Source organism: Lissotriton vulgaris, chromosome 2_1 (genome assembly GCF_964263255.1).
Source record: "Lissotriton vulgaris chromosome 2_1, aLisVul1.2, whole genome shotgun sequence".
NCBI lineage: Eukaryota > Metazoa > Chordata > Amphibia > Caudata > Salamandridae > Lissotriton > Lissotriton vulgaris.
In genome coordinates this window covers 2,088,892,826-2,088,918,380 of record NC_141687.1, presented here as the reverse complement: position 1 = coordinate 2,088,918,380, position 25,555 = coordinate 2,088,892,826, and the positions used below count along the sequence as shown (strand labels likewise).

General features: G+C 43.4%; 1 protein-coding gene across 2 annotated transcripts in view; it reads right to left on the bottom strand.

Moving 5' to 3' along the window:
- The window catches only part of UNC13C (unc-13 homolog C), a 1,328,864-nt gene that overhangs the window by 759,905 nt on the left and 543,404 nt on the right, over nucleotides 1-25,555 (bottom strand). For both annotated transcript variants that reach the window (XM_086958316.1, XM_086958317.1), the window contains exons 10-11: nucleotides 10,923-11,038; nucleotides 9,153-9,316 (exon numbers count right to left, since the gene is read on the bottom strand). In XM_086958316.1, the coding sequence (XP_086814442.1) occupies nucleotides 9,153-9,316; nucleotides 10,923-11,038 (280 nt within the window). The remainder of the gene's footprint in view (nucleotides 1-9,152; nucleotides 9,317-10,922; nucleotides 11,039-25,555) is intronic.

Here is a 25,555-nt window from a genome sequence, read left to right as displayed (position 1 = left end):
CAACCAAAAGCTGTAAGGTGATACACGCTCTCCTCCCTCTCCCATGCAAAGAGTCCAGCAGAAAGTGGACGAGGCAGGAGGGGGAGAGAGGATCAAATGCTGGCTCCCCTATCAACATAAATCAGTGCCCTGGACTGTCAGGGAGCCTGCTAAGAATTAATGTCACTGGTTCTCCCAGGGGGTTTAATGAGTGGTACAGGTTTGACTTGTACAACATTTACACTCATTTCTAAATATGTGCACAAATTTTATTTGGCCAGGTTATTTGCAGCTAAGAAATTGTTAGCTTAACTGAGACCATTTAGAATCTCAGTGGAGTTGGCCTTGTTACACTCGGAATACTCACAATTTCCTCTCAACTCTGACTGTGAGTTAGTGCTAGACAGGACAAAAGCATTTCGTGCTTGATTTAGAACCAACTGACAAATCTAAATGTTATGGTATACTGCGTCATATATTTTTGTACAGTGTCCACTTGCTCTCTGCGTGCTTCTTAGTTCTAAAATATAAATATACTCTGATCAAACAGTCAATCCTTACCAAGCCACGGGACAGTACTGCCTGGGCGCTATGGGACTGTTCAAGCAAAGGCAAGACCTCCTTTATCTTCCTAACATAGAAGAAGTCTGTCTCAGGTAGTAAATTACAAACCTCAATCACTACCAGTCATGGATCTTGTCAACAACTTAAAGATACACACCTAGAAGCACTTTGAAGGATTTAGATATAGAATAATATCCACAATTTACTGTTCAAAGTTAAGAAGCAGGTTTCAAATTGATCTTGATCAGACATTCTAAGTTTATAAAAATAAATAGGATATAGAGAATAACTTGAATAAAATATATCGATAAAGCCCCTGCATAGATAAACTTCAGCCTGAGAAATTATGATTTAATAATTGACACTGCGTTCAATACATTGGTTGCCAATAGGCAAGCACATCTTTTTAAAACCATTTATTTAATACACAAACTCTACTGCACTGCTCAGCCTGCTAACTTAACATCCAACATCACAACATATTGTTTCTCCTAAACTGAGGTGAAAACAATCCATGTCTCTTGTCCTTGATTCAACCAGTCTCTGAAAAGGGAAACTATTCTACCTCAAGTTGGGGCATCTATTGAAGACGCAGTCATATGTTCTTGCATTTTAACTCTGTATTACTGGCCCAGTTTGTATCTTTTTTCACCATTTCTGCTTTCTGGTTTTGGGAGCCCTGACTAAATAGTGCCAACAGACTTCTAACAAATATCCAGCTAGATATATAACTGTAATAAATCATGATGGAAGGGTCCAGCTGTTTGATTTGAGAAGCACACGAGGCCTTTATAGTAGTAGAGACAAGCAGAAACTTGCTGTACTCCACAAGAAGTGGAGGTAGCTGAAAAGTGAAAGTGTATGGAGTCCTTAAGTGATACATTACTCAAACACAGAGATGTCAATCCTTTCGCAGTGGATGTTCCTTCACTCTTTCCCTGGTGTTCAGGGGCCCCATTATCTTATGGCACACTGCCAAACTGTCAGAACTCAGGCCAGTAAAGACAAAGACCTACATGCCAAGGTTTCGAACCAGGAAAGAGAGCTATACTGAAAAACATTGAAACATGGGCAATTTTAGGCAAGAGACAGCTAAAAGAATGCCATTTGAGGCTTGAATCAGGCCTGTAGGCAGATTTGCAAGGAATTAGGGGTTGGCCTAGGTGGGGCTTGGGAACAGGCAGTGGAAAGTATGAGACTGGACTGTAGAACACTAACTGAGTGACACCCATACAGAAATCACTTCCGATTTACTGAATCATTTCCATGGGTTGAGACAATAATTAAGGCTATTTTTACATGCAGTCTGTCAAAGTATGTGGTGTTAGTCGTTTGGCTACCTGCTTCATACCAGTTCACATTCTTTTACTCATCACTCACATTTATTTGTTGATTTTCCTAGGGGCGTGCAAAATTGTGTGACCCATTGCTTAGCACTAATGCCAGCTGTTTAACCATCAATATTACTTATATAAAATACACGGAGATTGTTATAATTGAACACAGCTTTGTTTCAATTTGGATTTGGTGTGGATCTTCGATGATACACACAGCATATTGTTACTTTATAATGCTCAAATATCAGATCAACACGAGTGTTGATATTAACAGTTGCAACTTAATTTTTAAGTGGATTTAAGGTGAATACACAACATATATTTTTTTTATGTGTCATCTACATTTAACGCTGACACACACAGCACAAGCCCAATAACATTGACATCATTTTTTTCTTTTGTATTATTTAATTTATTCATCTATATTTTGATGAAGGGTTTCAATGCTCCACCTCCATTTTTGTCATCTCCAAGAGAACCTCCATTAGAATGGAAACAATGGAAGGAAGGTTTTGAAGCTTATATGGAGGCAATAGGTGGTGACGATTATACTGATAAACGAAAGCTTGCTATTCTAAAACAATGTCTTGGTGCTGAAGGCAGACAGGTGTTATCTCATTTACCTACATACCCACAGATAATTCTAGTGAGGAAGATATAGATGTTTATGAGTATGCTGTTAATCAACTTGATAAACAATACATAAAAAAAATGAATGTAGTTGTTGCTCGTCATAAATTTCTCGGTAGACAACAATTATCCAATGAACCCATTGACACAATTGCCAAGGATTTAAGAATTTTGGCTGCAAAATGTAATTATCAAAATGTTCATGATCAAATGGTAAGAGATCAGATGGTACATAATGTTGCTGATGCCAAATTACAAGAAAAATTACTTTCTGTGGAAAATTTTACTTTAACTAAAGCTCTTGATATTGCACATCATTTCGAAGACATGAAGCTGGGTATGAAGGAGTTGTCCGATAAAAAGAAAATTGAGTCTGACATAAACATTCTAAAAAAAAATATGCTGAAGATAACACAAACAAACGTTCTAATTCTGGAACTAATTCAGAAAGAGAAGAATATGTTTGTTTTAAATGTGGTTTTCCTGGGCATTTAGCTTCTGATAAACGTTGTCCAGCTCTTGGTCAAGTATGCAAATATTGCACGTCTAAAGGTCATTTTACCAGAATGTGTAGAAATAGAAAATAATTTAAAAATAAAAATGTTAAATGTAAGTTCTCAAAGTCTGAAAATGTTAAAGAGGTTAACAGTGACATTGATGATTCTGAATATTTACGGGCTGTATATGAAATTGATGATACCATTAAGGACGCAGCACTTTGTATGTTACAAATAGGTAACAAAGATATAAAAGTTATGGCTGATTCCGGGGCAAGACATACGTTAATTGGTGATGAGTGGTTAAAGGAATTTCCTAATTTACATTGCTTCCACCTGACATCAAACTTGTAGGATGTGGTAAGAAGCCAATTGACGTTTTTTTTTTTTGTCTCTGATCTTTCTTTCAAAGGTAAAACCATATCAGCAAAGGTTTATGTAGCTAGAGAAGGTTCCTGTCTTTTGGGCTGGCCACAACAACGAGACTTGTCAATCACTTTGGATCCTAATCACCCCGATCAAGTATTGGAATATTCTGATTTGATTGCCCAAGTCACTAGTGATATCAAAACTGAATGGGAAAAATTATTTCCAAAGGTATTTTCTTCTCAGTTAGGATTATTGAAAAGGTTTGTACATAAAATCATATTAAACACAATGCCATTCCTAAAGTTCACAAGGTTAGGAACATAGCACTGTTAATGAGAGATACTGTTAAAAATGAACTGGAAAGATTGTGTAAATTGGATGTGATACAAGAGATTGAATCTTCTGAATGGCTGTCGCCAGTTGTCGTTGTACATAAACCTAAGGGAAAAGTGATACTATGTGTGGACATGAGAGATCTAAATTCCAATGTGTGGGTTGATAGACATCCTCTACCTAATATCGGAGAAATGTTTGCTAAAATTAAGGATGCTGCTATTTTTTCAACGTTGGATTTAAATAATGGGTACCATCAGATTGAATAACATGAGGATAGTAAGCATCTTACATCTTTAATAACATCTGAGGGTGCTTTTACGTATAAAAGGATGCCCTTTGGGCTAGTTTCAGCCTCCTCAGTTTTCCAGAGGGTGATGCATAAATTGTTCAAAGACATTTATAACGTTCTGTATTTTCAGGACGACGTATTAGTCTTTGCAAAGGATGTGAAGCAGCACACAGAAGACTTACATAAAGTTCTGTCAATTTTACAAGACAATAGCTTAACCTTAACAAAAGAGAAATACAAATTTGGGATGGACTCTGTTGACTATTTAGGTCATTCTATTAGTAAAAATGGTATTTCCCGTAAACATAATTTGGTGAAAGCAATTGAAGATGCTCCTGAACCTCAAAATAAAGACCAGTTGAGGTCGTTTTTAGGCTTAGCAGAGTATTATGCTAAATGTATCCCTTCTTTTGCAGATAAAACAAAACATATGAGAGATTTAATGAAAAAACATCAATTGTTTGTGTGGGATTCTTGTTGTAATGAAGAATTTCTTCTACCTAAAAATATATAGCTTCTGCACCCGCTTTATCTCCATTTGACACATCTTGTGAATGTATCATCATTTCTGATGCAGGCAATGTGGGAATTGGTGCAGTGCTTATGCAGAATCAAAATGGTCATCTTGTCACCATAGCATTTGCATCAAGACCCTTTAGAGGTGCAGAAGACAAATACTCTACTCTTGAAAAAGAAACACTTGCTTGTTGGTGGGAGATTGAGTATTTTTGTAAATATGTATATGGAACACAATTTAAAGTCAGGACAGACCATTGTCCATTAGTTGATTTGTTTACAACAAAGGAATGTGGAAAAGCAACAGCTAGAATTGCCAGATGGCAGTATATATTGCAAGATTTTCACTTTAAAGTGGAATATATTCCAGGTGTAAAAAAAGTACTAGCTGATTGTTTGTCAAGGTTACCTATCAATGATGACAATAGTGTCATTGACAATGCTGATTATGAAAAAGTTGTATCTATATGTGAAGTTTCCAATGGGTGCATAAAATAAGATCAATGGAGAATTGCGTGCGAAAATGATGTAATATTACTTGTTCCTGTTAACTTAAAAAATTCAAGGAAACTACAAAGACTACCTGTCAACATTAAGAGAGGATATTATAATTTGCTTTTGGTAATTGGCAAACGTTTGGCAAATACATGAAATTACGAACATTAATTGAATTGCAAAGCCGTCATTTCACTCTATATTTGAACTTGAAATGTGTCCATGTGTCAATTTTAGGTGCAAGAATGCATTTAAAAAAAAGCATTCTGAAGATCAGCTGCCAGTATTCTTTTGTTCCCACACATTTATGATATATTTTGTGATACACGTTTCGCTCATATGGTGCGTAGTTACGAAGTGGCATAATAGCATACTTTTCAGAATTACGTGCAACAAGCGAATTACAAAAAAACCTCAAAATAATCAAACCAAACAAGCTTAATGTAAATTTCACCCAGGACTAAATTTTACCCTTCTCATTTCCCTGAGCTTTGCCACAGACCTTTTATCTTAGTGTGTTTGGTTGCATGTGATACCCCCAGGTATCCTTCTCCCTCTTACACTCCGTACTTAGCTGGTGGGGTGTACAGTTGCATCCTGTGGTTCCTGTCTGGTATCCCAGTGTGCAGGGGGCTCAGCATAGCAACATCTGACCTCAAAACTGGTAAGCCTATGCTGTTCATATATTTAACAAGTTTCTCTGGCTCTTAACCGTATATTTACATGTGGTCTCCTGTTTACCTTACAGCCGGTACAGTGACATATCAGTCACAGTACTGAGGTTTGTCTGTGCTGTCCCCAGTCTAGGAAGATCCACTGTGAGAGATCCCGTCCAGCGATTCTCTCTCACTTCCCTACCCTTTTGCCCCTTGGTTCTTACCTCAGGGATTACTAAACTTTTCTCACTGTGTAGGTGTTTAATGACAGCAGGTGCTTTCAGTGGGTCTGCTTATAAGACCCTGGCACTTTTGTACAGCTGTGGGCCTGACTGAAAAACACTCATACAAGAAGATTTAGATACTGCCTTTCAAGGAAGGGCAATTTAGCCAGATCAAATTAATCAGATGACTCGACTGAGTTTTACACCTGTGAGTGATGTAATATGTCAGGTCATAAGCAGTGCATTGCGGGGTATGAGTAATGGTTAGCTCAGCTAACTATAATTGCTGAATTTCAGTTGTTTTGTATGAATAAAACCTGAGCCTTACCATAACGTCTCTGCAACCTTTTTTTTCCATATTTATTTAGATATATTGAGATGGTGGTTTGAACATGGTTTTACTAACACAACAAAATGCCACATACACATTTATTATGGTTAAACATTGCTGTTCTGTAGTCTGCACTGTTAGTTTCAGGGACACATACTAGAAGGTGATCTTTTTGTTTTATTTTGTGCTCGTACCAAAGAACTCTTTCACCCAGATTATGTAAAGATGTGTGTCTGCGTCTCTGGATAAATGAGATAAGGGCAAAGTTTTATTATTTAAACTTTATCCGTTTTGAATTCAGTGAGAGGCAAATCACATTGCAGTTATAATGGAAGCTGTTGAGAGCTGTGAATGAGATGCAGCTCTGCAAGCCCTGACATTCATTCTAAGGAGGAAGATAGCTGAACAGGCAGAAGTGTGTAGGCTGGCTTCCATATATTACACCAAGGAATGGGTTGGATCATTCCAACATGGTATAGCAGAAGGGTACTCCCATTGTGCTATCTAATCCCCGATACCGCATCTTCCCACTGATGTCAGCCCCGAAGAGTCACGGGTTAACACCCGATCTGACGAAAAACGTGTCGGCTGGTTTCATGCTCCTTGGGTCTCCTTTGAAAGGAAGACCATTACTTCACTCATTAAAACCAACAGAAAGAACATTTGTGTGCGATCTTATCCTTATCAACATACTGTGATTACCCATATCAAAACATTTGTTGTGTGCTCTGGACCTGGTTTGCTTTATTCAAAAGGGTGAGCTCCCCCCACCTTTTGTTTTCAGAGTGTTTGGGTTGGCCTCAGGGCTTGGCCTGCAGCCAGGCACTGCAACAACCACCCATTGGTAGCCAACCACACACCGCGTACAGTTTCCCTCCTCAAGCCAAAATGGCCCCTAGGGCCCCATCCCACAGGGCTTATGGTATGCATCCAATCCCTGCAAGCAGCCAAAACCACAGTGCACACAGCCTTTGGCCATGTATGGTAAGGGGTTGGCCACAGGGCCCGACCTGCAGCCAGGCCCTCTGGCCAACCCTGCAGCCTAGTTCTCTGGCCAACCCTCCCAAAGGCAGACAACCCCACGCAGCCCTTAGCCTTTGGGTTGACAGCCAATCACATGCTGCGTAGAACCTCCCTCCCCAAGCCAATAGTGGTCCTGGGGATGCCCATAACCCATGGCCAACCCCTAATAATAGGGGAGGGGGCGTGCAGCCTCTACCCCTAGCCTTATTAGGCCCCATTGACCCTTTTCCCAAGGGGAAAATCCTATTATTAACTGGAAGGGGACCACAAGAACCCCCTCCTTGAGTCTTAATAGGCTTTGGGAACGTCCACAGGGACCTAATGTATTTAAAAAAGGGCTGAGGGCCACATGGAGCCCCACGACGACCCTCCCAAAGCCTTATTAGACTTAGGGTACCCAATAGTCAGGGTCCAAATGACATTAAAAAGGGGATGGGCCTGCTCTGCCCACCTCCCCAAGCCATAATATGCCCCGGGACCCCACCCTGTGGCAGAATTATCTGCATGTCCACCAGGGGTACCCACAAAGTAAAAGTTGGAGGCTTTGGGAGGACCCCTGCCAACTCCCGGTTTAGTGCCCGTGCCCGCATTGCTCCTGCCCAGACAGAGTAGGTATTTATGTTCTGTTTCCTTCCCCACAGTAGTCCCTCCAGGGAAACAGAAGTCTACTTCCACCTCGCTGCAGCAATTTTAAATCTCTTTTTGGCTGGGAGCAGACATACCTCCCATGTCCATGCTTTGCAGACAGGCGAGGTGGGTTTGCTCCCACCTGGAAGTGGATTTAAAACAGCTCCAACTCAAACTTTACGTTTAGTTTCGCCCCAGGGGGGTGGAGACCCCGGACCCATTTAAGCTTCATAAAGGAGGGTTGCATGGCCCCCTCCTCTTATTTAATGATACAACAACGGGTTCTCCGGGGCCACTTGGAAGCTCGGGGAGGGGGACACACACTTGTCGCTCCTTTTGAAATGTGTTGGCCCAGGGGATGTGGTCACCAGGGCCATTTAAAGCACGGGGAGGGGGCACGCACGGGCCCTTACCCTTCATTGAAATATAATCCCTGGGAGATGGGAGCCTTGGGGGCACTGGGGGAGGGAGGCCATATGACCCCCTCCACCTAAATGTTGTAAGCGACCAGGCCCAACCTGAGTCCTCATATGGCTGTCGTCACATTGTTGGGGATGTGTTCACACCCAATCAGACCTCACCTTGAAATCTGTCAGGTCCGCAGAGTGATGCATGAAATGGGTCTTTTAATATGGACAAGCCCATTGCGCTGCCAGTGCATCAAAAAAGGTGACGCACCGGTGACACAATGGGCTTGTAATTGAGGTCCTAAATTTGACCAAATAATACATTACAGTAATAGTAAACATGCTTTATCTTCTGTATCACTGCAGGGCAAAAGTAAGATTCCCTTTTATTGTATTATACTGTAATTTATGGAGCACTTAGTACCTCTGACAGGTTGTTAATACCACAGTACTATGGAACTGACTTGTAAAAACAATTCTTACTGACTCAAAGATTCCAATTAGCTTCAGTTGCCAGAAGAACACAACTAGGGTCATACATACAAAGGTTAGCTCTTATGATTCCTTCTTACTGCATGGATTTAGTCCATTGTGCTCTATATGTTTTTGTTTTTTTTATCTAGTGCACATGAAAAAACTGCATTGCATAAACCATACATTCAGATCTGCTGAGTGTATCTGCTAGGTATTGTTGATGGAGGGGAGGGAAATCATGAACCTCTCTATTTGCAAAAAAGTTTATGAAAACATGTTACATTCTGCTAATCTGAATATATAATTTAACATCCAGTGTTTATGTAAACGCGTATTGAAGAAATTGCTGAAATCTGCATTCAATGTGTTTTCCCTGTTTCTTGACACTATCTACTTACGTCATGGCCTGATAAATAGATTCAACTCCATAACGCATTGCAAATTCATCGACAATTTCTTGTGCAGCATCATCAAAATAAACCTTCCATGCCTCGTCTCCTTTTATTTGAGGTATCTTAACAACGCCATTAGCTTTAACCTCTGTCAAGTGGTGGAAGAGATTCTGTAAATAAAAGGGAATGCAGGTCAGTAGTGAATGTACGTACTTTATGTTGCAGCATTCACAGTATCATGGCTAAGCCACTTATGTAACACGTAAACAAACAGTGAAAATACTGCTAAGCTAAAGGTCATACTTTCTTGGTATACCCCATCGTACAAGTCCTGGAAACATCATTCGGATTCAATGGTTGCTCAATGATTAAGAAATCAATCCACAGAAATCAGGAATTACTTCCTTCGTGTACCACCTAAGGACTAATGTCCAGGAACTGTAAAACTTTGTCTGGTTTTATAATTCACTGTATAAAGTTTTCTACCCTACAGCAATGAACATTTCACACTTTTCCATTTACTTAATTTTCGATTTCCTTAAAGAAGCTACTCGTTTCTCTTAGTTTGTTTTTCTCTTTTCCTCAAATCTGGGCATGTACATTGGCTCACTTTATGTCTTACTGTGGGCCATATTAACAAGGGCTTTACCCCCGCTTTTTGGCTTTAAAAGCCAAAAAATTAGAGATAAAACTATCGCCATATTTACAAGAGTGTGCTAACATGCATAATCGCATGTTAGCACCCTTTTTCCCGGAGCCTCCCTTTGCATCTCTAATGAGAAGCAAAGTGGGCGTCACTGGGCGTACCCCTGATGGACTACCTTGTAAAACAACGCTGATGTGCTCATCGCAATATTTACAAGGCAGCCCACAGGATTTTAGCACATGTTAGATTTCGGGGAAAACGCCGGTTTTTGCCAAAAACTAAACGTCTGCTAAAATCCTGACTTACCTATGCTTAACATAGGGGGTGGATTATGCTGATACGGCCATATCAGCAAGGTTATCGCCGTTTTGCAGGGAACATTGTTGGAAAACCAGCGATGTTCCCTGCAAAACGGCGATTGTCCCGCTATCATTGTATTTCTCATGGCCGTTGTGAAAAGCGTTGTTGATACAGGGCTATCACGGCGATGAAATCCAGCGATAGGATAAACATCGCTAAACACGCTTAGCGATGTTTATCTATAATCGTTGTTGATATGCCCATGTTTATTTTATAGTTTTTTTTGTTAACACATGACTGATGTGCATTTTCCCTGAGGGTTGCCTTGACGCTCAGTGCAGCAATGGGCATTCCCAATTCGCCAGTTTCTCGGGTGTAATATTGTCTGCGCAGTGAGTCACCATTTGTTACAGGTAGAAATAGGCAGAGCTTACTGGGACAACAGCGAGTCTGAAGGTGCCACCCATGTTGTGTGTCTTTCCACTGATCTGATCTGATTATTCATATAACTTAACCCTTCCATGCAAAACAAATTCGAAACTTGACAGGTTATTTTTTCTGTTTCCTACTCCAGTTTAAAATGCTATACAAGAACAATTACAAGTTAATGTGCCACTAATTTTGAGGACCTGTCTAATATGAGCATGTAGAAGAATAAACTCGCAGACTTAAAGGCCCGCACTAAGGGCTCAACTAACTTACAACAAGACATTATTGGAGCTACAGATTTAGATAATTACACTACTGATGAGCGTAAAGTGAAACCTCTCTAAGACCTGTGCCATGTTGCAGCACATACTGAATTCAATTGGTGCAGAGCATTAACTTACCTCATGTAAACTAGTATACTGAACATGGTATGGAGCTACATTCTCTTCGCCTTTTATTACAACATTGATTTTTAACCTAACGGCTCCAGAGACGGCAGATTTATCAGTTCTTTTCTCTGTGGAACAGAAAATCATAATGTCAAACCATATGACAAAAATGGCATGTAGCAACAACATCGTAGACTATAGAGTTAGAGGGAACACCGTCAATCATCAGGTAATGGTAAGGGGTTATAACGCTTTGATATGAATGATTATTTTACTTTACATAGAAAGGTCCAATTGCATTTAGAAGTGATACGCTTTTGCAGACTGGGGAGAATATTCTACATTCTGTCTTTATTTTAAGAATGTTCTCGAGCCACTTTGGTACATTGTTTACTACTTGCCTACATGAACAAGTGCTTCATCAATAGACTTCATTTACCATGCCATAGTTTTCAATTTTATAATAAGCCTATTGATGGATAACTAGACACATTTAGGGGCCTATTAGCATGGCAGGCAGATCGCCACCGCTCGACTGGCGGTGGCAATCCATGCGCCAAAACACCCCACCGGACGGCCATTTAAATCCCGCCACATTAGCATGGAGGGGGGTACCACGGCAGACGGAAAGACCGTCCGCCGATTTTCCGCCGTTAGGCAATTGCTACGATTGCCAGCCGGGTGGAAAAGGGCCCATAATATGGTGAGGTGCCTTGCAGGCACAGCCATCCATATTATGATGATGGCAGTGGAATACCTTTCCAGGGCGGAGACTCCACAGTGGAAAGGCATGCAGAGCTGAGTTTGGGGACCCATTGCGGGCCCCCGGAGGGGTGGGGGGGTGTGGGGCTGCATTTGGGCAGTACCCAGGGTATCCCCCTACATTGACATTCACAAGGTGGCAGGCACCGCGCAAGGCCTGCCACGTTGTGGATGCCAATGGTCAACATGCATTGTTAACATTGTGGCGAATGCTGCTTACAGCACCGCCCACCGCAATGTTGAGTATGCGGGATGCAACCGCCAGGGTGGCGGTCGCATCCTAATTGGCAGTGCGGAACCGCCGCAGCACTGGTGGCAGGTCCCAGCACCGCTAGGGTGGCGGTAAACTGAATTCCGCCCACCATCTTAATGGGGGCCTAAGTGTTTGAGGTCTAAAGGGAGCAAACTTTAAAGTCCTTTTTAGGTCTTGCCTTTCAGACATGTAATTTGCTGTCGCTTGGTGATGTTCTATTGTGTCAAGCAAAAAGCTCCAAGGGACTAATTGCAGGTGAAGGTGTTATTTATCACCCCTGAAAAATAACAATACCACAGGGTACGTAAGTTATCAATGTTGATAAATATCACCTATTATGAGTTTACAGGAAATAAAGTATGGTGTTTTGAGCACCAAAATCCACATGTTACAGTAAATATTGTATACTTTCCCCAGTTAAATTTTGGCAATGTTGACTTACTGAAATTCTTTGAAGAATGAGGTACCCATCCAATAATATATATAATTTTTTTTCCATTTTATCAATACAAAAAAAACAAAAATACAAAATCAAATTTCGTACAATTAGAAATTATAAAGCATAAAGAAAAATGCACTCATGAAATTCTCCAAATATCAGAAATCAAAAAGCAAACACATATGGTAATATCAAATTACATTCAACAGAAAAAATAATGACTATCACAGTGATTTAGAAGGAGCATTAAACAGTAACTCATATGGGGCAGCAGGAAGCAAGTGTAACCCGATACAGGTGAGATCTGTCATGACTGTTGAGTCCTATGTGTGGAGGCAGGCGACGTGGAAAGCTCCTGAGTCTGAGCTTACACGTAGTTATTGTACAAACTCCAGAAGTTTTCGGGCAGCTTCTGTGGGGGAGTAGTTCTCTATATGCTTCAGTTTGTGTGTTGCAAAATACCATATATCTAGACCATTGGGATAAAGACGGGGAGGGACCACGGGAACAGTGCATTGCTATTACATGTTTAGCAATCAGAAGACCCGTATCTACCTGGTATCTGACAGGTTTCTTCAATTATTTGGAGTAGCCGAGCAGGGCTAGCAGCGGATCAGGGCTATTTGTTTCTTGTATAATATTACTTCATTCAGAGAACACTTCTAGCCAAAATCTTGCGATAGTGGTACAAAGCCATGCTAGGTGTGTGAAGTCAGCCTCACTCTCACCACCTCCCTTGCAGTTGGCTGAGTCACGCAACCCAAATTTGTGTATCCGGACAGGTGTATGATAAATTTGGTTAAGAAATATAAACTGTGTAAGGTGGTGCCTACCATTAAGTGAAATGCGTTTAGTTGCCTCAAAGCAAAATTTCCACATGCCGTCATCTATAGTGAGTTCCAGGTCAGGCATTCCATTCTAGTCTAGCTTTCGCATAGTGGTTAAGGCGTAACTCCTGCATCTTCGGATACAGGTGCAAGACTAGACTACTCAGGGAATCTGTGTGAAGTACGGCGGAGAAAGGAAGTGCCTCCGGGGGTTCCAGTAACTCATCCCCAAGTAAATCCCACATTGCACTTCTAGCTCTAAAATAGTGGAATGTTTTTAGGGGGAGGGTGGTGGTTCGGTCATTAACAGGTCATTCCAAACGTTAGCTTTCCCATCACTAAAGAAAGAGCCTAATGTGTCAATTCACAGTGAGTGTAGAGCCGCTATCATTTCTGGTGTGGTGAGGAGCGGGAGCCACGCACACCATGCAGTGGGGATGAGGGGGGAATATAATATGGAGAGTGATTGCTGATTAAGGAGTGTGTGTCAGGCATGTGTGGTAGCATTATTCGAATCAAGGGTCCTAGTTACGCCGCATGGCGCATGGAACAACACACCCGTTAAATGGGCAGGAGACAGCGCAAGGCGCTCTATGTGTAGATGGGGGAGGGTCTATTGATGTAGCCAGTAGTATGCATGAGAGGCTTGGGCAGCCTGGTAGTAGAGGTCGAGGTCTGGGGCTCCCAACCCACCCATGGAGTATAGGAGAGTGAGGAGTTCCCATCTCGCACATGGTTGTTTGTCGGTCCAGGCCAATTTGATTTGTAACGTTCTAAGGTGTTTGAAGAAATGTGCCGGTAAAACCATTGGGATATTGGTAAACAGAAAGAGAAATCTGGGGAGGACCACCATTTACATGATGGAGATTCTGCCTAAGAGGGAAAGGGGGAGACAAATCCATCTCGTGATGTCTTCATCTAAATTGGTACTGGCTCGGCCATAATTTTCCTTGAACACTAAATCAGAGTCTGTATGTATTTGGATTCCCAGATAGCGCACCGGGTCAGTAGACCACGTCAAGTGGAAGTCTAAGTCTTCAGGGAGTGTCACAGGAGTTAGAGGGAATAAAATAGATTTTGCCCAGTTAAAATTTTCAATCCTGAAAATTCTCCAAAGTTCACTACTTCGCGTAGCACTGGGGACATGTTTTGGGCCGGGTTCATGAATGTATAGGAGAGTATCATCCACATAATATAAAACTATGGGATTGTAACCAGGGAATCAGATTCCCCTATGGCTCTGATATTCTCACAATGCCCAGTCCAGTGGCTCCGTAACCAGGGCGTAAAGGAGAGGGAAGAGTAGGCGGCCCTGCTGAGTTCCTCTAGATATCGCCAGAGGAGCAGTAACTACATTACCCACCTGCACACAGGCTGCGGGGGCCATGTACAGAGTTTTGACTAAGCGTAGGAAGATGTTTCCCAACCCCATGCACTCCAGGACTAGCAACATAAAATTCCACTCCACCAAGTCTAAAGCTTTTTCAAGATCTAAAAAATTCGCGGCGACCTTTGTTTCTTGATTAGTATGTTGGATTGCCATGAATACAGTATGCAAATTGTACGTAAGTGTGCGTCCTGGTAAAAAACAAGAGATGGCATCAGAGGGGCCAACGGTTCGCTAGTACTTTAGCAAGAAAATTTGTGTCCACGTTCAATAAAGAAAGTGGGCGGTAAGAGGAGCAATGATGCTGGGGTTTCCCAGGTTTCAGAATGACAACCAGGAGGGCCTCCCGCACCGTAGTGGGCATGGAGCGACCCTCAGCGTTTTCCTCAAAGAGTGTTATTAAGTGAGGGGTAAGAAGTTCTTTAAAGTCTTTGTAAAACCCCACTGTAAGTCCTTCCTGTCCTGGAGCTCCTCCGGAGCGCACTGTAGACAAAGCATTATGAATCTCCCACGCCTCCAACGGGCGCATCAAGTAAGCTCTGTGTTCATCCGACAGCCAGGGCAGCTTAATATAATCCAGATAGTTTAGCATGTCGGAGGCTGTGTTGTGGGACCTAGCTTTGTAGAGGTCAGCATAATATAACTGAAAACACTCTGCCACTTTATCTGCAATCTTCTCACCAGCATCTGAGGTTAATTCTATGGGCTAAGAAGCAGCTCGGCGCCCCTTCATAAGGTTCACCAAGGCTGCACCATATCGCTCCCCCTCTCCGTATGTTCTTACTACTGCATATTTACCCAGGAGCTTAACCTCCCAGTCCACCTCAGAGTTGTATTCCTCCAGCGTAGTCTTAAAGGTTTCCAGCAGTGAGGAATCAATCGCTTGTTTCTTGTGTTTCTCTATCTAGCCTAGCCAGGGTTTGTTCTAGGGGGGCCACCTACCCCTAATCGACCTCAACACTCCTGAATATTTAGAAATAGCAATGGCGAGGATATATACGTTAAAGGTCTCCCAAACCGTGGTGAAGTGCGTGACTGAACAGAGATTGATAGCAAAAAAGGTCTCCATTGCTTTTAAGATTTCTGCCCTAAAAACCTTGTCTAGTAATGCATATGGGGTAAAGCATCAGGTGAAGGGAAGGGGTGCTTGGTGGAGGGCAGATAATATAAGTAGTACTGGGGAATGATCAGAGTAGGTACGTGGAAAGATTTCACAATCTCGGATACTAGATCTAAATGATCTTGACAGAAACCAGTAGTCAATCCTGGTATGAAGATTATGTGGAGAAAAAAAGTGCATGTAACCACCACCTCGGATAAGCGAGAGCGTCAGACATCGACCAGACCCAGCTCCATCAGGACATCCAAAATCACCTCAGCAGTCAGAGATAGGCGTCATGGTGGGCCACCAGAACTGTCAAAGTTGGGATTTAGCACACAGCTAAAATCGCCCTCCCCCCCCATATCTGTGGTAAGTCGGACAACTGGCTAGCAAGGGTAAAAAGGTTGTGGAAAAACTACAGACAGTCGTTATTAGGGCCATATACATTAATCAGTATGCATTCCATACCTCTCCCCTTACACTTGGATACCACATATCTACCATTAACATCAGTGTGTAATTCCTCTAGAGTGAGTCGGGCTGTGGGGTTAATCCAGGAGAGGACCCCTTGAGCATGTGTAGTGAAGCCTGCAGCATGGAAAGTGCAGCGGATTCTGTCACGGGTCTGCGGGAAACTTGCTACGGGGAGATGTGTTTCTTGTAATAGCGCTACATCGATATTATGTCTAGTGAGTTATGTCATGACTTTTCTAATTTTGCGCTGATCATTGTGGCCCCTGATATTCCGGGACAGCAGTCTCAGCTTATCCTCCATATCATACAGTACAAAGGAGAGACTGACACAGCCATAGTGTCCACACACCCTCTAGTGATCATACAAGCTGCAAGGTGAGTCGTCGTGCACCACCCAGTGTGTGTGCCCTATAAAAATGCAGCATGGTGATCCAAAAAAGCAAAACCAAGGAAAATAAACACAAAGTCACAGAAATCCCCCCTTCCCCCTCCCACGCCATGCTAACCCAAAGTGAGCACAGTTGAATCCCCCACCTCGCCCTTACCCTTAAGAAAATATGGCAACAAGCTGTGTAGTGTGTAACACGCAGGGGCGGATGATACCTAAGCACTACGAGTAACCGTCGGCATAAATCCATATTATAATAAACATATTAGGGCAATTAGACCCATAGAAAAGACCGTCCGCATTTGTAAGCAACTAAAGGGAAAAATGCAACTAGCCATGGACAAATAATATAAAAAACTTCTCAGGATAGAACCCATATATATATCAGAGTCTGCATTAATCATGTAAATAAAGCATAAACATTCGACCAAAGAGCATAGAGACTACAAATACTTGCGAACAGTCTGAACAGCTGCTTCACTCCACAGGTCCCTCACAGGTCACAAAGGGCATCCAGAGCTAGCAGCACTGCCATCGCAGGCCCAAATGGAGCAAACACACCTCTAGAGCATAACTGCATATCGAGTTCCGGGAAGGGGCCTTCACAGTTCAAGTGACATAATCATTATCATCGTGGAAGCCCTCTTGTGATCCATCTGTCATTGCAGGTAAGTTCTCCTGTACCACATCACGTTTTGGCTTCCTGAGGAAGTCTTTGAGTGCGTTCTGCAGAACTTTTGGGTCCGAAAAAATGTGGGATGAGCCGTCCAGACTGACCCTCAATCTGGCTGGGTAAAGCATGGCGAGGTGATATTGTGATTCTGAAGTTGCCGTTTGAGGGGATTAAATTGATGCCGCGCTTCTTGTACTTCCATCGTAAAGTCTGGGTAAAACAAGACTGCTGAGCCCTCATACTGGAGTTCTCCAAGTTCTCTGGCACGCCGCAGGGCTGAGTACCTATCTCGGTAATTAAGCAGTTTAGCTATCACCGGGCACGGTTGGGCACCCGGGGGTGGGCGCGGTCCCAGTGAGCGATGGGATCTTTTAATCACGAATATATCCAAGAAAGTCTTGTGGCCCAATAAGGTGATAAGGAGCTTTTCTATGAATTGTTCTGCGTTGCCCATTGGGGTGGATACCGACTTGAGCAGGCTTCTAAATCCTCTGCTTTATCCTGAAGAGAATTGAGGGCCCTGGCCATTTGTTTCTGTACCAAATCTGTTTCAGACTGGGCCTCCTCGACCTCCGTGACCCTGTGCTCCATCATAGCTATCCATTCTGTTTGTTTTTGTCTAAGCGTTCTGACATCCTGTCCATGCGTTATAAAGGGGACTCGATCTTCCCATCCATCATTACCAGACTTTTCTGTATTGTCGCAAACATTTGTTTGACCTCTCCTGGTTCCTCCTCTGAGTTGCCCGCCTGGGTGTCCAAGGAATGGGCCCACTACGTCTCTTTAGTTTTGGTCTGCTTTGAGTCAAACAAGAGCTTTGTCTGCGTCTTGTCCACCCTGCCCATAATGCTGATCGTTTGCAAGGAAGGGGAGCGGCTGTATATTCTAGACCGCAGCGGCAGGGTAAGTCAGCTTTGCACAGATACAGCTTACGTCCTCTAGGTACGCCAATAGCACAGAGGAATAGGCAAAGCTATGTCTTCAAGGGAGCCATAAAGGTCTGTAAGTGGCATTGGTCCGCAGGAAAGATAGTGGCAACAGGGCTCACACGATCAGAGACCCCCCCCCCCGGGGTAACAGGGTTCCGCCTGATGTACTAAGTACCTTCAGGGCAGGCTTCACTTGGATGAGGCACAACAGAGGTCTTCAAGTAGGAAAGGAGAGCACTCCGCAGCAGGGAAAAGCACAATATGGCGAGGACGGGGATGACTCTGCTCCCCCTGCACCCAGGCTAGAAACGAGTGAATGAGCCAACAATAGCTTCACCTCAATAATGCGAAGCAGGAAGTTGAGGAGTATGGGATGTCAGGCCCGCAAGCCCAGAGGTGTCCTAGGCCCGCAGTCACAGGGCTCCATCTCACAGTCGTATGCACACCGCCCGGTGCTGCAGGCCAGAGCAAGCCCCATCTCCCCTCAGCAGATACCGGGGTCTGGGCGGGGGGACCCGGCCGGGACAGCCATTGCTTGGCAAGTGACCGAGGCGAGGAAGGCGGCTGGGCTCCCCAGCATGATGCAGCAGGTGTTATGGGTACTGACCCTGCACGAGACCACTGGGACCTCGCTAGACATCGTGAGTGGTAGGTAGAGAATGATCCCTCTGACAGGGGGGAGGTGGGCACCCCAGCCGCGGAACACAAGCGGGACATTCAAGGTGGACTTGGTGGCAGAGTATCTGAGAGTGCAATTCTTCAGCAGGCCCAGTGCAGGAGTCAACCAATCCCTGCAGTTATAGAATGCAGCAGCTCACCATGTTTGATTAGGCAGACAAAGTCCGCCGGTCCAGTGGGGCAAACCGAGACCGGGCCTTCAGTGTCCCCGTCCACTCAGTTGCGATCCAGGCTGACACCCCAGGCCACCTCTACCTAGCGACGCATCCACACCTGCGGCCCGCCCGCACCACAGAACATGACAGGGACCAACCCCGGTGCTAGGAGGTATTAGGCAGCAGCCGGAGCTAAGCACTCTTGGCTGGTGTCAGGGCTGGCAGGGCCACATTGCCGCAGAGGAGGACAGCAACAGGTGATGAGGTGTTGCGGTCTCCTGCACAGCAAGCTCGGGCCTGATGATCATGAGGCCGCATCTGCTCCTCACCTCCGCAGCGAAGGCCCGCAGCATTTTCTGTCCGGTCTAGGGTAGACTCCTTCACCGGGAAGGCAACAGCAGATAGTACTCGCTTAGCGGTGTCTAGAACTGTGAAAAGCGCTTAGATAATGTTGCCAATTGCCAGGATAATTGAAGCGCAGTGCTGACGGTTCGCTATGCTCTTCTGCTAAGCGGCCATCTTGCGCTGCAGCAAGCTCCGGCCCACCCATCCAATAATAAATAGATGGGTTAAGTACCTTCAAACTCATAATTCCGACTCATGCGCAAAGGCTAGTTTACAAATGTGTTGGAAAATTATAAGCCACTTCTAATCAGACCCACAAAATGGGCCTTTAGCCCACCCATTACTTACCCTTCACTGGCATGATTGTCACTGTTCTTTGCTGCCTTCTAAATCCACCATGCATGCTAGACTTCACTTCCTGCGTCACTTCCTTTTCTTTGTGTAATGCATGCACTACGTACAGATTGATTCATCCTAATTAGTGTTTATCTGCTGCTTGCTTTTTCATTGAGGTACTGTTTATTTTTCTCTGGACCGTTTTGTATCAAGCAGACTCGACCTGACCCTAACTATTGGAGCAATCTGCATGAGCATTGAGCATTCGTTGCACTACACAAGTTCACATTCATTTATTTTGTTTGTCCTCATCTCACCTTTTAAGCCTCTGCAGATCTTGTGAAGCCATTTTTGCTAACTGAGGACCTCTCGGCTTACCGCACAAGCTTAGGTCACCGGACCCCTCCCCTTATATACGGGACTTGGTGTAATCATAGGACCAGTTAGATCAATCTAAGGTTTCACACCCAACTCATAAGAGGATACCAGATGTTTAATGACTTATCCTCTACACCTTCATATTCTAGCCGGGCCATAGCAAACAAGGCTTTGAGCCAGTCCTCTCTTTTTGGTGGGAGGGGATCTTTCCATTTGTTACAGATCTCTCTCCACGCCAACAGAATCATATATAATAAGAGACCTCTGTCTCGCTGTGAGGCTGTCTGACAGAAGAAACCATCATCTTTGAATAAGACTAAGGAGAGATTAACATCAACCCTGGTTTTAAAAATGTCCCGAAGTGAGTCACCCACCTCTTTCTAAAAGGATTCCAATTCTGAGCACTCAAAAAAGACATAGAGGTCATTAGCTAGAAGTGTGTGACATCTTGGACATTTGGGTGGAGGTACTGGAGTGAACTTTGCTATCTTAGCAGGGGAATAATAGAGTCTATGAATGACAAAAAAATATTCTTTTTCATACAGGCAGGTTTTATAAACTTATATAGTGTCTTTATTGACGGCTCAAAAAGGGACTCTACTGAGGATTCTATGGGGGTTCGGTTCCATACCGCCTCTGGGGAAGGAATTGCAAGATCTTCCGCTTCAAGTAGATGATAATACCATATCAAGATTTCCTTTTTAATTGGGAGAGCAGATTGACACAACCTCTTAATCTCTCCATTTCTCCTTACCTCCTCCTTCTCTGCATCATACCAGGACACTAGCTGTAAATATTTGAATCTAGATAGTCCTGTGCCTATCTTAACTCTCAGATATTCCCAAGAATGTACTCCTTCGGTGCCACCAGTTCCATCCAGGTGTTAATTCCTGCCCTCTTTATTGGCAACACTAGACTGTCTCTCAGGCACTCCAGGGTTCCGGGCGATTCCCAAACTGGTGCCAGGTCAGAATAATAGCCTATCCCCCAACTGAGTCTCGCCCTGTGCCAAAACTCCAGAGCTGCCCTCAAAACCTTCAGACAGACCCACTTAAAGAATCTGGGGAACCCAAACTTGTACAGAAAACCTTGCCTCCTCCTCCTCCTCTTCCTTCAAATACACATAGAATGCTTCCCTTCATATATTATTTCAAGTTTATGATTTTATAGAGACCAAATAAACAATTTAATTGAATCTGGTCAGGTGTATTTATTTTACCTTTCACTTATTGCTTATGTAGAAAAAAATCTCATCTGAAACCAAATTTCATAGACAGAGAGAGAAAAGACACAACATACATAACGCACTTATAGTTCCATTGCTTCATCACAGTGCATTACAAACATTTATATTTACATAAAACATTACCTACACTTATTAAACAAAAAAATTATATCAAAAGTTCGCATTCAACAAACATTTACGAAACATGATATTTCAACCACTTTACGGTATATTTCTTAGTTTTTGAAAATCACAATTTTCAAATACCCAAACAGTAATTTACAAAGAGCCTTAACATTTATATTGTATACTTAAACAACATCAGATGTGTTATTTTAGCTCTTTCCTAAATTTGCCGATGCGTTTCAGGTTCAAGTCCTGTGTCCCCAAACCATCATCAGGGCTGTGTTAGTCTGTATACTCCTAGCAGGGGCATTAAAGGTCACTTCAATCGACTCAGTGCTGGTAGCACTAGATGTTCATTCTCATTCAGCAAACTGTTCTCTGTTCTAGTGGGATGGTTCTGCGGGAGGGAGAGGAGGAGTGTCCGTCTTTTTTTAATTATGTCCTAAAACGGTGTGTTGCTGCCGTAATTAATTCAGTCCCACGATCTTTTCATCAATATTTTAAAGTCCGTTTTCCTCTGTTTGTATCACGGCGAGAGGCCTCCTCTCACTGTCAATTCCAAACCCCGTCCGGGGCTCGAACAACAGGCGGTGCTCGCGCGGTCCGATTCCGCGTTTTAGCCTTGCTTCCACCCATGAATAAATCTGGAGTCTTTGATTCTGTCGAGCGCGGTCAAGTTCAAAAACAGCCTCTCTACCTCCTCCGCCTTCAGCTCTCAGCATCTCTTCCAGCAGTCTACCCCAAGCTGACTCGTCGGGTTTCACAAGTAGCATCCGGATGCTCTTAAACTGGAATGCTAATACATACAGGCTGATGTCGGGAAGAGCCATCCCTCCTTTAATTAGTCTACGTCTGAGTTTTTTCCAAGTCAGTCATACCCCCTTGTCCCCTCACACAAAGCTCCCAATCTTGCTCTGTACCTTACTAATGCTGTTTTTCGAGAAGGTTAGAGGTATAGTGTAAAATAGATAGGAAAGCTTAGGGAGAATGACCATCTTTACCACATTGATTTTCCGGTAAATGGTTAAAGGTAGATTTCTCCATCTACTGAAAAGACGGTCAATTTCTTTAATCACCCTGTTTAGGTTAATCTGAGGAATTTTTTCCAGATCTTTCACAATATAAATCCCCAGATATCTAAACTCTGTGCTCACTGGTCCCCTCCACTGCTCCAGATTCTAACACATAACCTCTGTTTTTGATCTATTCACCGCATGGCCTGACATGGACCCAAATTCGACCAATAACTCCTCAACCCAAGGAATCGGCACCTCTGGGTCACTTGTATATAATATCAGGTCATCTGCATGAAGGGCTAATTTGGAGCTGTAAAGTTCAGACCTATAAGGGGAGATTGATTCATTTAACCTTATAGCCTGCGCCAAGGGTTCAATGTAAATATTAAATAATAGAGGGGAGATGGGGCACCCTTGCCTAGTTCCTCGCTGGATATTAATACTTGGTGTTAACAGACCATTTAAGAGAATCCGCGCAGAGTCTCCCTGATAGCAATTTCGTAAGGTTTGGATGAAAATGGGACCAAACGCCATTACCTCCAAAACCTCCCAAAGGTAGACCCAGCAGACTCTATCGAACGCCTTGGCTGTGTCTAATGCGACTAAGTTCAAGGGTTCAGATCTTTGAATGGCTAGATCTATATTGCCTATTATTAGATGTGTCTGCTCCTGGATTTGCCTTACAGCCACAAACCCCTTCTGGTCTGTATGTATCAGCTTGGGTACCAGTTTTGCCAATCTCCCCGCCAAAACGCCCATAAAGATCTTGTAATCAGCATTTAGCAGGGAGATTGGCTGATATGAGTCTGCCCTTAAAGGGTCCTTGCCTGGCTTTAAAATCAAAACGATTATTGCCTCCTTCCACGAGTTGGGTACTCTACCAGCTAGGCAATATACTGAGTTGAAAATAGTGCCCAGAACAGGAGACAGCTCTTCTGCAAGATGCTTATATACTTCATTTGGAAGTGAGTCCGAGACGACAGCCGTTTTGTTCTTTGATTTCTTAATCTGCTCTGTGATTTCTTCCAACGTGATAGGAGCATCTAAACTGTTCCTACCCTCCTCAGACAAGGTGGGCAATAGTTTATTGCTCAGCCATGAGCGAATGTAATGCAGGGATGGAGCCAGATCCTCTTTATAGAGGTCTGAGAACAGCGAAGGAAGGCAGGTTTGCATATCCTCAATTTTACTTGATGTCTCCCCGTTACCATTAACAATCAGTTCTTTAATATCGTTTCTGGTACGGTTATCTCTGGCTTTCCATGCCAGTAAAGCTCCTATTTTTTCCCCATACTCAAAATTTTGCATAATTCTTGCATCCCATTGCGCTCTACACCTTGCATCCAGTTTCCCTCTATATTCCTGTTGTGCCTCGCCCAGGTCCTGCAAAACTTGCAAGCGATGCTCTGAGTCCCCATTATTTAAGCCATTTCTGTCCTCCTCTAACTGACTTATTCTTCCCTTAATATTTTTTTGTGCCACGACCTCTGCCCTGTTCTTGAAGCATATGATACCGTGTAATCTCCCCCTTAGGCATGCCTTGTTTGCAGCCCAAATAAAATCCATAGTTGAAGAACCGATATTCAACGGGAAAAATTCTAAAGAGAAAGACTTCATAATCTCAATAACTTCAGGGTCGAGAAGCATGGCCCTCTTTAACGTCCATTTTGACTGTACCTGCAACCCTTTACTCTGAAATGTAAACTGCAATGGTGCATGGTCTGAAAGGTGGCTTAGCATAACGGTAATCCCCTGTATGTCATTTTAGAACTGTCTATCTATGAAGACATAATCTATCCTAGAGGAGTGACCGTATTTCTTACTATAGACCGTGAAGCCCTGTTGTTTACCCTTCATAGCTCTCCAGACATCAGTCAGATTTAAATCTTGGATCAGGTTTAATAATGCAAGACGTATCTTTGGGGCGCCTGTATAATGACTCAGATTAGACCTATCTTTAATGGGGTCCAATAGGACATTGAAATCTCCACCTAGAATATAGGGAAGTGTCTCCAGTGTCAATATTGATTGCAACTTAAGTATATAGGTCGAGTCATCAATATTAGGACCATAAAATAAGGCACACACTACGTCCGTATTATTTAATGTAATTTGGGCCACTAACCATCTCCCAGAGAAGTCTGTTTGTGTTCTTTTAACCCACTTGCCGCGGCTGCAATTTCGCCGCAGTGCAGCACTTTTGCAAAACGGGCAGAGGCGCGTCGGCCGTTGGACATGCGCAGCACTACGAAGGTAGTGCTCGCGACGTCCAACGGCCAACGGCAGCACTTAAGGGGTTAATGGAACAAAAGCACCATATTTCACCAATAATGCTATGCCCCTGCTTTGGGACTTCTGGTGAGAAACACTTAAACATTTTATCCACGGGATTTTAGAAAAAATTGAACAGCTTTCTGGTAAACTTAAATGTGTCTCTTGCAATAAGCAGACGTGGGCAGTGGATAATTCCAGATATTTAAGAATTAGCCTTTGCCTCCGAGGGTACCTCAGTCCATTTACATTCCAAGTGATAAAGATGGTCCTTCTATCCCTTAAACCTTGGTTTCCTGCCATCTTCCCAATCTACCTGTATGGCCTGTATGGCTAACTCCTCAACTCGGCTATCTTCCCAATCTACCTGTATGGCCTGTATGGCTAACTCCTCAACTCGGCATGATGTATTACAAACTAAAGTGAGCTGAGATTGGTTTTTTTACCCAATGCTCCCCACCTGTGTGCCTCCCCCCAGCCCCCTCTCCAAACCCCCTGTGCCAATGCCCCTTCTTCCTATGAGAAACCCTCCCTTCCAAAAGGCAAAGCCTATTTTGCTCCTCCTCCCCCCTGAGATGCAAAATCCTAAATTGACTAAATTCCTGCTAGTACCCGTGCTGAACAATCAGAAGCTTTTTACTTATCTTTTACTTATCTTTTATCTTTTATCCTCTCCCCCCTGCTTTTTAACTCCCTGTTCCTCCTTAATCTTTAGGCCTTGGTTTTATCTGGTACATGCGATTGTTACACATAACACGAAGCAGTGCTGGGAACTTCAGCTGTGCCTCGGCCTCCATACTATTTAGATCGTCCAGCCTTTGTCCCAACTCCCACTGTCTAGTACCAGTTACATGAGAAATGTCTGATCTAATTTGAGAGGA